Here is a 12,967-nt window from a genome sequence, read left to right on the forward strand (position 1 = left end):
AAGTAGTTTCCAACTGAAACTACTACAAATAAAGGCAAAGAAATTCCCAGCGTGGTGGTGAATGAAGTGGAGATGCAGTTGACCACAAGCTTAGAGAACCATTAAGATTGGAGTAGGCAGTGGGTTCAGGAAGGATAACTGAGATGAAAATGAGTAGAATACTGGATATTTTTAAAACGTATTTAGAGAGAATTTAGAGTGGAGGCAGAAAGTCTGGGAAAAATTAAGAAAATTATGTAGAAAATTAAGCAAAAAGTATTATTATTAGCCTCAAGAAAATATAAAGATTATATAAGGAAGGAAACAATCATAGGACACAGCATGCCTTAGATATGAAAATCGTTATATAGACACAATGATACGAACACTACTTATTAATTTGGCTAAAAAGGCTGATAAAACTACTTTGGAAGGAGGAGAAACAACAGTTGTATGTAACAAGTGATGGATGGGGAGTGTGTGAAGATCAGACACTGCAGGAAACATTATGACATACGTTCTTGGCTTCTTAATGGGAAGGCAATAAATTCCTAAAGCTGAAAACTCCAAGAATGGCAATATAAGCATGTTATTTAGAAACAAGATCAGAAATAACAGAAGAAACTGACTAAACTGTTAAAATGCAGTCCTTCAGGGACACAGAAAATAATAATTGGTGATGTGGCAAATGATAGGTTTTCATTATAAAGCTCTTAATACTGATTTACCTTTTAAATTATGTATATGTAGTAAAAGTCTTTGAAAAAATGAATATTCAAGGAAAAAAAGCAATGAACTGAAAAGCTAGGGGGAAAAAAGCACTCTAATGTAGGAAGAACTAGGTTTATTAACTTCTAGTAAGGAGACTACATACCATGTTTCCCCAAAAATTAGACCTACCCGGACCATCAGATCTAATGTGTCTTTTGGAGCAAAAATTAGTATAAGATTGGGTCTCATTTTACTATAATATAAAAGCTGGTCTTATATAATATCATATAGTATAGTATAGTATAGTATAATATAATATATAATATAATATAATATAATACCCGATTTTATATTAATTTTTGCTCCAAAATATGCATTAGAACCGATGGTCCGGCTAGGTCTTATTTTCAGGGAAACACGGTGCCTTGCCTCTCTATAGTCATGAGATGCAGTCCAGAATCCTATGCCATCTCTTGCATTTTTATTGACAATTATATAACTGAAGTTGCTATTTAAAATACCAAAGTACATAAAGCAAGTACAGACAGATATGCCCTCATGATATTCTTTCACTAAGGAGTGAAGTAAGAAAAACGGACTTACCTAAATTAGTGAGGAGGTAAGCAATTTTTTCATAAGCCTATAATAAGAGAGAATATAGTTATTATCATTGATTTCTTTAGAAAATGCTGTTATTTACACTGTTCAAAGAAACATCTATAGTGTAGTCTATAAAGTGGCTACATTTGTAATGAAGTGTTTTAAAACTTACTCTGTAGAGATTTACAGATATATACAAAATGCATACAATATAAATATGTTGTAAATATGTGTATATATACATTTATACATATTTGATTTCAGTAATAACAAAGTCTTTTCTGGTAGCTGTCTTTATTTCCAGTTTATAAATCAAAGAAATAAGGCTGGGAAAAAAAACAAAAACCCACGGCCATTCAACTAGTCAACGGCTGGGAGTTAAGCACCAAATTTCATGATCATTAAAATGGACTTGTAACTAAATTTTGATTATTTTAGCCCATATTTTTCTCCTAAATTGAATACTGACTTAACGATGCCATGATCCACCTGTTTTGAAAGCTTAAAGAATGTATATTCTTTGATTATTAGCTTTCATGAAAATAAGTGGTATAAACCTGAAAGACATTAGTGTATAATTCCAATAACAAAAATAATTTTGATCAAATGCAATATTCAAGATGCTAGGAAATTGGAATAAAATATTTAAAATGTATTCCAATAACATATTTTAAATGTCTTTCAGGCATTAGGCAAAGGCCTAAAGATACAAAAATGAAGAAGCTACAGCCCCTGCTCATAAGAAGCTTACACCCTGACAGTGGACGAAAAGGCATGTCCCAAGCACTGTAACAGAAGAAGAATATTCACTAGAGGGATTGTTTAATTCTACCAGGAGAATCTGATAAGAAGCGAGAACGGTAAGCCCAAGCACCTTGTGGGAAGAATAAACACAAAGAAGATTTTGGACTAAAATAAAACTTTATGGAGGAAGTGATCCTTAACTGGAATTTTCAAAGATGAAGACATAGTCTTCAAGGAGACAAATGAAAAAAAAAAAGGCAGATAGAGGGAATACTGTGAACCAAGAGACAGTGTCCTGAAATAGAAGAGTGCCAGGGAGCAAGCAGAAGAGGCTTTGTGGCTGTGCAGCCTGTGACAGGGAGGGAGCCAGACACCACTTTAGACAAGAAGAGAAAGGAAAACTGGTTTTAAATAACAGAGGGCCTCCCGTGCCACGTTAATGAATTTAAAATTTTTATCAGAAGTAATGGTTTCAAGTACAAATTAGAATGATCAAATTTGCAGTTTAGAAAGATCCTTACAATAGTAGTGTGCAAGGGAGATGGAAAGAATGTAAAACCAGAGATGGGAAGACTAACCAGTGAGAAGGCTACTGTGCACCAACCCAGAGTAGAAATGGTGAGTAGCTGAACTAAGGAAGCAGAAATGTGGAGGGTGAACAGGGACTGGGTAAGAGGGATATTACAGAAGCCAAATTCACAAGTCCCACAGATGATGAAGGATATAAAAGAAATGCATGAAGAATGACTAAAGGTTTCTGGCTGTGTATATTATACACTGAACGTTCCTTATTTAAAAAACTGTTTGACTGATGTAAACTATTTTTCCATGCCTATGTGTCATAACTTTATGCATACGGACGATAGCTGAAAAACATATTAGATTAATAGAATATTTTGACTAGGTTGAGTCCCTCATTTGCAGAATACGGTAGCATAGGAATCACAAAGTTAAGCTATTAAGAAATAAAAAACACATTTTTATTGCTGTACATTTTATGTTGGTTCAAAAATAACAAGCATTTGGTTTTCTAGGTGAATCTTTTGGCGGCATAGTTTTTAAGAGTCTGGCATTTTGTTGTTAATGGTTTTAATCTGTACTTATTTAAGCCCTTAAAATAATCCAGTGTGTTCAAAGGAATCAGAAAGGCTGTTTAATAATCTGTGAAGTGCTGTAACACCCTGAGTAGGGAAGGGATGGATAAACTAAGAAAGGCATTGTTGTTTTCCACTGATTAAATCGGAGGAATATAACATTCCTTTCACACTTGAGTTGGTTTTGTAGTTCACTTCCTTTATGCTAAATTTATTTTAAAATTTCCTGAGTTGCAAGGGCAAAGGAGAAGTACTGATGGTCTATCCATTTCCAAACATCCCTTAATTTTGCACCGAAATGCCCAACAAGTAGAAATAAGCATTTAGAAAAAGAAAGTCAGTCCTATCTTCTCCTAGCAACTATGGATGATTGTTTTATAGCACTAGGCAGATACAAAAAAATGGGCTCTTGATTTTATTAAGTAGAGCTAGCGGAATTTTGAGGATCTCTAAAGATTGTTTTTATGAAGAAAATAATACAATCCTCACCTCCTTACACAAATATTTCTACAAGTAGAGATACACTCCATCCAGTTCGGCCTTTGTCATCTGCAAAATGCAGTACTTTGAAAGAAAGAATACATGAAGCCTCATCATACATATAAACTTAGTGAGAACAGTTGTATGCGAAACTTATGAGAGAGAGGACTGTCTGTATGAGGGTCCATTGTGATGCTAGGGAAGGAGGTAATGGAGGCTAGGGGTTGGAGGTGAACTGGAGTCAGAGTTTAAGGATTGAAGATTAAGAAGCACAACTGAAATAATATTATAAAATGAGTCTAGTATACCAATGGAAACACTCAGCCAAATTTCAATTTTTGAAATATTGACAATAGAAATAGTGACAATAGAAACAGTCTTTTTTAAAAAAAAGTTTCAGCTGTACATAACAATGTAATCATTAGAAATTTCTCCCCTCACAAAGTGATAACCCCCAATCTATTGCCCCTCTGATATCATATATATCTATTGCAATTCCATTGACTCTATTTCCTATGCTATACTCCATATCCTGTGACCATACACATATATTAAATTAAAGTTGACATACAATATTATTCAGCTGCAGCTTATAAGGAAAATATTGAGGATAAAAGCTCCTATTTTTTTCAAATGCTGATCTGATCACAAGTTCTTCAGTTTAACTGGAAAGAACTGGGTAGGAACTAAGGATGGAACACTGGCTCTAGAGGTTCTGTCCCCTGAGCTGTCATGCTTGCCTTCCAAACCAAAAATTAATTAACCACATTTGACTTCTTCATTTTCCTTGTCTGGAAAATATTTTCTATCTTCAAAAGTATTTTGCCAGTTCATTAATTCACTTATGATGTTTTTGAAGATCAGTAGGTCTTTGGAACAAATTGCCACATAAACACAAGAACACAGTACTCTTGAAGGCAATAATAATTGATGGGTGGGTGGGGAATAAATAAACATGAAACCATTAACATCGATTACCTCCAATGGGTACAATTAGTTTATTGTAGGAAGAGAGGTGAGTGGCATTTTGGGTTGAGACAAGAGACTTTTCTTAACATTTTTAATGTTTTTATGCTGTCAATAATAATTTATTGATTTTATAATTCAAAGCTAAATAAGGCAAAAATAGGCTTTAAAAAGAGAAAATAAAACTAAGATATTAAAAAGAACAATTAAGACTACCGGAAATTAGCATAGTGTGCATGATTTCTCCATAATCTGATTAAACATTTCAAATTTTCTTATATCTTAGATGTGTTTGATGGGAAGACATAATACAACAACTTACATGTGAATCTCTGTCCACAGACAATGCTGAATGTTTACAAATTTATGGATGACCAATAGATAATATTGAAAGAAAAAGTGAAAAATTATAAATAAATGTAGATGTGGTCTGAAGAAATTTAAAAAGACCAAAGAAAAGATCATTAGCATTTCTATACTGCGGACTGAAGGGAAATAAGTAAAATTTATTGAAAAATAAGAACAATGGGGAAATAAAGAAAATGTTGGAATTTTTCAAGAAAGGCAATAGGAGTACAGACATACTCATAAAGAGAAATAACATTTAAAAATATTGAAGAGAAGAAAATAGGAAGAAAACTAAAATTTACTGAACACCTTGTATACACTAGAACAGATCTCATTTAACCTTTAGATTCCCCTTATTTGAAAGATAAAGAAATTAAAGTTCAAAGATGTTATGTGGGGTGGCCAGGATCACACAGGTCAAGGGGCAAACGTCTGCTTTGCCTGTATCCAGTGTCCCTTGCTTTTTATCAGGACACCATGTGGAGGAATTGACAATGTAAAATGATGAAAGCCTTGGTGGTTTTAGGAGGTCAGGGGAGAGGGGGAGAGCAGAAATGAGAACAGAGGAAGTGTGTGTGTGTGTGTGTGTGTGTGTGTGTGTGTGTGTGTGTGTGTGTGTGTGTTGGAATATTGCTGGTCATTGACAAACTTTTTCTTTACTTGATGAAAGATAAAATTTAAAAAGTGGCCCAAGGTTGCTGCCTAGGTGGCTGTGGTTTTATGGATGACTCATAAACTACATTCTATTTCTAATTTGTTCCAAATTTACATCATGATTGAATGTTTTAAAAGTATTTTTTTTCTTGATAATAAATCAAAACCTACATGTAGGGATAAATATTTGAATAAACAGAAAAAGTTATATTGAATCAAATATTATTCCACTATTGAGAGAAAACCACTGTTAACATTTTATTGTCATTCCTTAAAGTTCGAAAATGCAGGTGTATTCCAATGGGAATTAAGTGAAATCATATATCATTATTATGTAACTGCATGCCATATCATAAATTACATTAAAATAGCAGTTTAATTGGTTATATGATATTCCACTATATATAATTTGAATTAATAATCTTTTCATTTTTGTCATTTATGGGGTCTCTTTCCCATTTTTGCTACTCTAAATAATAATACAATAAAAAACTTTCTACACTAATCTTGGACTACCATTACTGATGATTTTTTAAAAACAGAATATTAGAAATTAATATAAAATATTTGTCATTCCTAGTTTAAATGGAATATACTATAGAAAACTTAGAAAATACGAAATATATGTTTAACATTAGACAATATGTGAAGAAAATAAAAATCGCCTATACTTTTCAAGGGTAACTCCTGATGACATTTTGATGTACACTTGCAATTTTTATCTATGTAGCTATAAGTGCTCTTAAGTTTGATTTTTTATACTATATTTGCCAGGTATATTTTTTAAATCAGGCTTATGTTTACTCAGGAAGTATTATATCTAAATTCTGAATTCATTTACACAATGGGAGATTATCTTTTATTTAAAATTATAAAGAATGTCTTTTTGATACAGCATCTTACATGAGATAGTTACTAGTTTGTAATGCTTATTTTTCAATTTCTTTCATGGTTGACAATATACTCAGGATATCTTCTTTTATATTTAGGAATTTGACCATTTCATTTTTTTCCCCAGAGAGTTTTATTTTCCTTAGGAGTTTAAAATTTTATCAGCATAGTAATTACACAGTAATATATTCTAATATTTTAATGTCTTTTACATCTATAAATGTATCTGATAAAGTGATTGGTGGCAAATCACCTATCAAGTAGCCACAATGTTGGCTCCCCACTGTCCATAGGGTAAAAGAAAAGATGACATAAATTCATTACATGCTTCTACAGATCTCCACAGCTAGGCACTGATCTACTTTTCTAATCTCATTTTCTTCAGTCTTCCATAAATGTATGTTTTACAGACACTTCTCACCATTTCTTTAGCAAAAAAACATACACTTCTGCACTTTTGTATACCTATGAATTGAATTTCTTCAAATGACAATCCCCTCTCTGCTCTTTTTTGGCTCTTCAGAGTACGTACCCTCTCTTTTTCCCTTTGAATCTCCTGATCCACTATCACAATCCTAAGACCCCATTTCAGGTGCAATTGATAGTTTCTTTCTCATCTTACTTCTTGTGCTTCAAGAGTGATGCAGTCTTCATTGTACCTTGAGTCCTATTTCTCCACTAGACAACAAGACAAGACCCTGGATAATAGCACTACGACCAGTCATTTTTATGTCAAACAACCAAGGATAAGAAATGGAGTCCATTGAAGATCAGGCTGGTTGACTGCTAGTGTTACCTAGAAATAAACACATCAAGTTCTTAGCAGCCATTTTCTTCAGATAATAGGGCTGACCACAACAACCTCTGTCTACTGGGAAATTGTCATAATATATTAATTTTGTTAGAAACAAGATCTTTCACTATCACCAATGAGACTTATCACAATATAAAAATCTACACTATGTTATGAATGGCTCCTCCTTCAAAGTGGTGACTTTGTTCCACATGCAACTTATGCTGCCTTATCTCTATTATCACATTAGTCTCTCAGTCCTAGTATTGCATTTTTTTTCAGTGTTTATTGTTCACTTTATGAGCCAAATAAATAAATTAATATATTGCATGGCTTGTTTAGAAATATTGTAAACAATATTCTCCATCTACAAATTAAAATGAACCTAAAAAGAGTAGACCCTAGTAAAACATATTAACTATTATTTTTGCATTAAAACTTACTCAGTTATTACAGTGACTATTCACTTTTCTTTTAAGATCTTCTCTGATTAAAGTTAAATAGCAAATGGTCCCAGACCTCTCCAAGCTAAACATGTAACATCAATGTCAATCCACATTTGGAACCAAATGCTTAAAACCTTTACGTAATATCAACGTCGTTATTTGTGTATTGCTCATCTATCTACATGAATTATTCTACATGGGTTGAATTTCTTCAAATGACAATCCCCTCTCTGCTCTTTTTTGGCTCTTCAGAGTACGTACCCTCTCTTTTCCATGATGTAAATATACTAGCACTAGCACATATGATATGCATGATTTAGGGCAGGTCACTCGAACTTTCCAAATCTGTTTCCTCATTTACATAACGGAGAGACTATTGGCCTTGTGATATTGTTGGAAGAATTAAGGATATTGTCCTAAATGTGCCAATCAGTGTCTACTGTTTTCAGAGAAAACAGAACCCCATCCATAGACCTTGCTGAAGAGGTGCACCTCAGCCTAACAATGCTCTCTCAGCCACAGACATTCGGTTCACAAGTCAAACAGAGTACGTGATGTTGAACCAGTCACCAGTCCCAAGAAACATTAGCACATTAAAATCCTGGATGATCTAAGTTAAATAAACTACAGAAACCTGAACTACATAGTCACGTAGTTAGAAACAAAGAAGATAACAAAAGCATAGCAATGTCATAGCACACTGGACTGTGAGAAAAAGACAGGTAATGATCATGCAAAGATAAGTTATCTTCTTGATAGAATAGAGCAGACTTGCAAGCAGAAGCAACCACAGCAGTAGGAAGAAAGGATGGGAGGGAGGGAGATTGGGATGGAGGGTGGGAAGGAAGAAAGAAGGAAGGAAGGAGGGAGGGAAGGAGGGAGGGAGGGAGGGAGGGAGAGAAGGGGGGAGAGAGAGAGAGAGAGAGACAGAGACAGAGACAGAGACAGAGACAGAGAGAGAAGGAAAGAAAGGAGAAAAAAGAGAAAGGGAGGAAAGAGGGAGGGTGAGAGGAACGGAAGAAGGGAAAAACGAAAGGAAAAAAAACGGTAAAGGAAATGCTTAGTCCCAGAGAAAGAAAAATAGAATAGCTATTGGGCTATTCTATTTCACAGGAGGCCTTGGAGATAACAAACCTTCACTTTCAAACAGATTTTCCTTGATTTTTCTAACAACTTCTCTGAATTTGAGTTTACTGGAATGGTTTTTCAGTCCAAACAATTCCTTATCTGAATGAAAGGAACAGAGTACCATTTCTAGCACACATTAGAGACTTCTGACTAGAAGTTATCATTAATTAAGAAGATACACTCAAAGGGAGAGGAAGACACTATAACTATCACTTATTTAAATTTAAAGAAATCTATCGTTCAAACCACGTAGACAAATATATTTTCTGCCACACAGCATTATCTTTGCTAGAACCATGGCTTGGTCTTGTTTTGGCTTCCTGTAAATACAATCCAATATGAAGGAAACATAGACCTCTCCCCTTTCGTATCTGTTGAAAAACTGTGAAACACTTACAAGATTCAGTACCATGATGATTACAAAATTGATACAGACAGCAGCACCAGATGTTGCAAACTGCCAGTGTTGTTTGATGAAATTCCACTTGAATGAGGCGAACTGTTCCATGACAACCAGGCGGTATACCACAACTGCAAACACCGCGGTGATCACCAAAGAAATCTACAATCCGCAAAAGCAGAGGAGACATTCGTATTCTGCATCACTAACAAAACACAAAAGCAAAGCCATACAGCCCACATACTGCCCCCAAGAGCTAAAGGAATTTACTTTCCCAAGAAATGCTACATAAATTTGACTTTTTCTTTTAGGGAAGTAATTTACATCAGAGTCAAAAAAAAAATAGTGTCAGAGTTATTTTATCACACTGAAATGAGAATTCTGTTCCCATTTCCACTTTTGACTGGAATGCTTGGTTTTAAAACAGGATATCGCATCTGTTCGGGCCACTCACATAATTATTTCCATTGTATGTTAGATGATCTCTGTTTCTCTCCACGAGGGTTTTACTTAAGGCTATGCACACACTCCCTTTGGAATCACTCCATGACCTGCTGCGATTTTAATTTTGATTAAAAGTGTATGTTGCCAATGTATTGAACAAGTGAACAAGAGGTGGTTTCTTGCATCCTTGGGGGGGGGGGTCACAGAAGGAGTCCTAAAACTTCCTTCTAATCCTGGAATCCCACAACATCTTGATATTAATGGTAATACGTTACCATGAAGAATATTCCTGAGATAGAAACAAGAAGACGGCTGACTTTGTCTGAGGAAGGCTGATGTGGCTCAGGTTTTCCACTGATGGGATTCACTCTCTCCATGTGGTAATACTTTGCTTCAAACTGTGGACGGAGTGTTTCCTATGAGAGAAACTAAAGTTACCTAAATATTGAAGTAGACAAAATACAAAAAATTTCTTCTAATAATTGATACAAAATTCCTGGATTTTGGCCTACTGTTATGTCAAGTCTTGGCAAAGAAGTAACTTTTTACGAGACCGAGGCCTTACCACTTGGCCACCGCGCCTGCAAGAAGTAACTTTTTAAAAGTAAGATGCAAATTACTTTCCAAATCAACCCTAAACTATATTCTAATTAGCACAATTTTTTACTAATGTAATTAAAGGAGACATCATAGAAATGCTCTTGAGAAATTACATTGCATCATCATTGATCTCTCTTATCTACATAAAATTACATTGCCTCATCATTGAAATCTTGTTAGTAGAAAAACATCAAGGGAAACTCTAACGATGTTTGGCTGCCTCCAACTTGGACATAATAATTTGGGCAGCAATAATTTTCTGCATCATTTGTCATCCCAGTTTCCTTATCTGCAGGTTCCTAACAGCTTACCTCCTCTTCCTCCCATTCAATAAGGTCCCAAGTATAGGTCAGTGTACTTCTTCTCCTTTTCCAAAACTCCAGGAAAACGGTGGCTATAAATAGTAATAAGATTATAATTCTTTACCCAACCATATCACATTCTTGCATTATTGCTTTTCTTCTTTGGGTTGATGCATTTTCACCATATCATGAAAGTATTCAAATTAATTGAATTTATACATTTGGAATTTTATTTTCCCTCACCCTTTTTTCCCTGTCTCTGTATACTGCCATCAGCGTGCACTACGAGAGGGGAGTAATTGTTTGTTTCATTGGATTAAATAAGCAGGGATTTTTGTTAGCATACCCCAACAAAGTGATGCTGTAAGAGAAGGTTGATATTAATAAGCTAAATATTTATTGTTCCTTTTGACTTGTTCATGCTTATTCAAAATTATCTAAACTACCTAAATAAAGCCCTCTCCAGGAATGACAACAAAGGTCAGATGCTTCTTCTCCAGGAGTCAGAGAGGGATGGGTTGTGGGAGAGAGAAGAAAAAAGCAAGGCTATCACGGTGGAAGGGGGAAAAAATATACATATATATACAAATATATATATATATATATATATATATACATATATATATATATATATGTATATATATATATATATACACACACACACACACATACACACACACACACACGCACACACACACACACACACACACACACACACAAAAGACCAGAGAAGACATTCTTGGATGCATATTCTAGGTGGACTCAGCATGTATTAACAGAGACTAAGTAAAAAATGCCTTAACTATTATCTGGATTTTCTGTGTAAACAGTTAAGAGAGAGATTGTTCTCTTTGGGGTAAGTGAGCTTTACCTTACAGCATTCAAGACTTTGTGGACAAAGCTAAGAGCTTACATGTGCATTCTTAAAAATCCACGATACCATTAATCTATCCAACTATCTGTCCATTGTGAAAGAAAAACAGCAAAATAGAGTTGATACTGTCAACAGAGCAGCCTAAAATGAAACCAGGAGGACTTCAGGAAGCTGAACTAATACACCTCTTCCATGTGAGACAGAAGTTCTGAGCTGGCCTAAAACAAATGGCTTCATCCTGATACTGTTCCTAGAAGTAGCTCTGCATCTCTGAAGTCTCTATTAAAAAAATAAAATCTTCACCTAGCAGCAGACATAAGCAATTAATCATGTATAGCATGGTATAAGTCTGCCTGCTGGCACCAACACAGGTCTTTCAAAGTACCTTAAGCAATCCTTTTGAAAGTCCCCCTTTTTCTGTCTTTATAAAAACTGCCTTTCTTTCCCATTCTGGAGATAGTTGGGTTTCTACCCAATTCTGTGTCCTCAATTGCAATTCCTAATAGAGACCACCAAATAAAGCTTTTGTTTGTCTTGTGATTCTTTGTCAAAACTGATTAACATTACAAGGTGTCAGAAGATTCAAAAGGAGGTCCTTGAGCACCTCTGCAGATTTGAATGGTGTATGTACAAGAATCCTTTGCACTCTACTGTCTCCCTGGTGGTCCCAGATCATTGTGGTAAGTCCTCCCGTCTTGGTTGAGGTACAGGCTCTATTTGGGTGTCTTCTGTTGCTGGATTTTTGTCTATGTTACTTAAAATAACTCTCTGGTGAGTTATTAATCTTTTGAAAAATGGGAGATTCACTTTCTAAGGAAACGGTTGCTGACAGCCAGCTTCTAGAACTCCTGCTGCATCTATGTACAAAAATTATGAGCTCTTGTCTTGCAACTTTCTACCTCACTAGTCCATAATTCCCCGGGATGATTTACAGTGAAACTGTTGAATTTAGGGCTCTTGAGAAAGTCTTAATCTATCTACACAGTCGATTCAGAAAAGGCTACAAAGCTAAGCAACCTGAAAGGGTTGCATATTTTTAATTGGCATTTTGAGGCCTCCAAACAAATAAATGATTCAAAAATTGTTTTCCTCCAAAATAAATTCTAAATTAACCAAAGAAAATTCTGAGACTTACTAAACTTGAGGAAACTTCTAAATGTTCTTCTGACATCTCATTATCTGCACCTCTGCTCCTTTGCTGTCTGTCTGTCCTCTGATGAACCATCTCTTGAACATAGCCTCCACCTCCTTCAACGACTTTAAAAAAAGGTGTGGGGGACATAAGTTATCCAAAGAGAAACTTCAGGTCTGGAAAATTCAAGTTAAATTTATCTGGGACATCTAATTACTGATTAAGGTCTCCTCTGGATTCCAACAGGATCCAGGGCATTTTAATGTTTCCAATCACCAAGCCTAAATAAAAGGCAACTCAGAGGATTCCTAGGTTTGGCCAGATATTGTTAAAAAAAAAATTGTTATAACTCAACCTTTATACTCTCTTGTCAAGGCTGAA

General features: G+C 34.9%; 1 protein-coding gene across 2 annotated transcripts in view; it reads right to left on the bottom strand.

Annotated features, from left to right (window-relative positions):
- Positions 1–12,967, bottom strand: part of ANO3 (anoctamin 3) — a 233,227-nt gene that overhangs the window by 23,779 nt on the left and 196,481 nt on the right. For both annotated transcript variants that reach the window (XM_081063533.1, XM_081063534.1), the window contains 4 exons: positions 10,590–10,672; positions 9,954–10,094; positions 9,232–9,396; positions 1,294–1,330 (listed from right to left, as the gene is read on the bottom strand). In XM_081063533.1, the coding sequence (XP_080919659.1) occupies positions 1,294–1,330; positions 9,232–9,396; positions 9,954–10,094; positions 10,590–10,672 (426 nt within the window). The remainder of the gene's footprint in view (positions 1–1,293; positions 1,331–9,231; positions 9,397–9,953; positions 10,095–10,589; positions 10,673–12,967) is intronic.

This window comes from Rhinolophus hipposideros, assembly GCF_964194185.1.
Source record: "Rhinolophus hipposideros genome assembly, chromosome: 10".
Taxonomy (NCBI): domain Eukaryota; kingdom Metazoa; phylum Chordata; class Mammalia; order Chiroptera; family Rhinolophidae; genus Rhinolophus; species Rhinolophus hipposideros.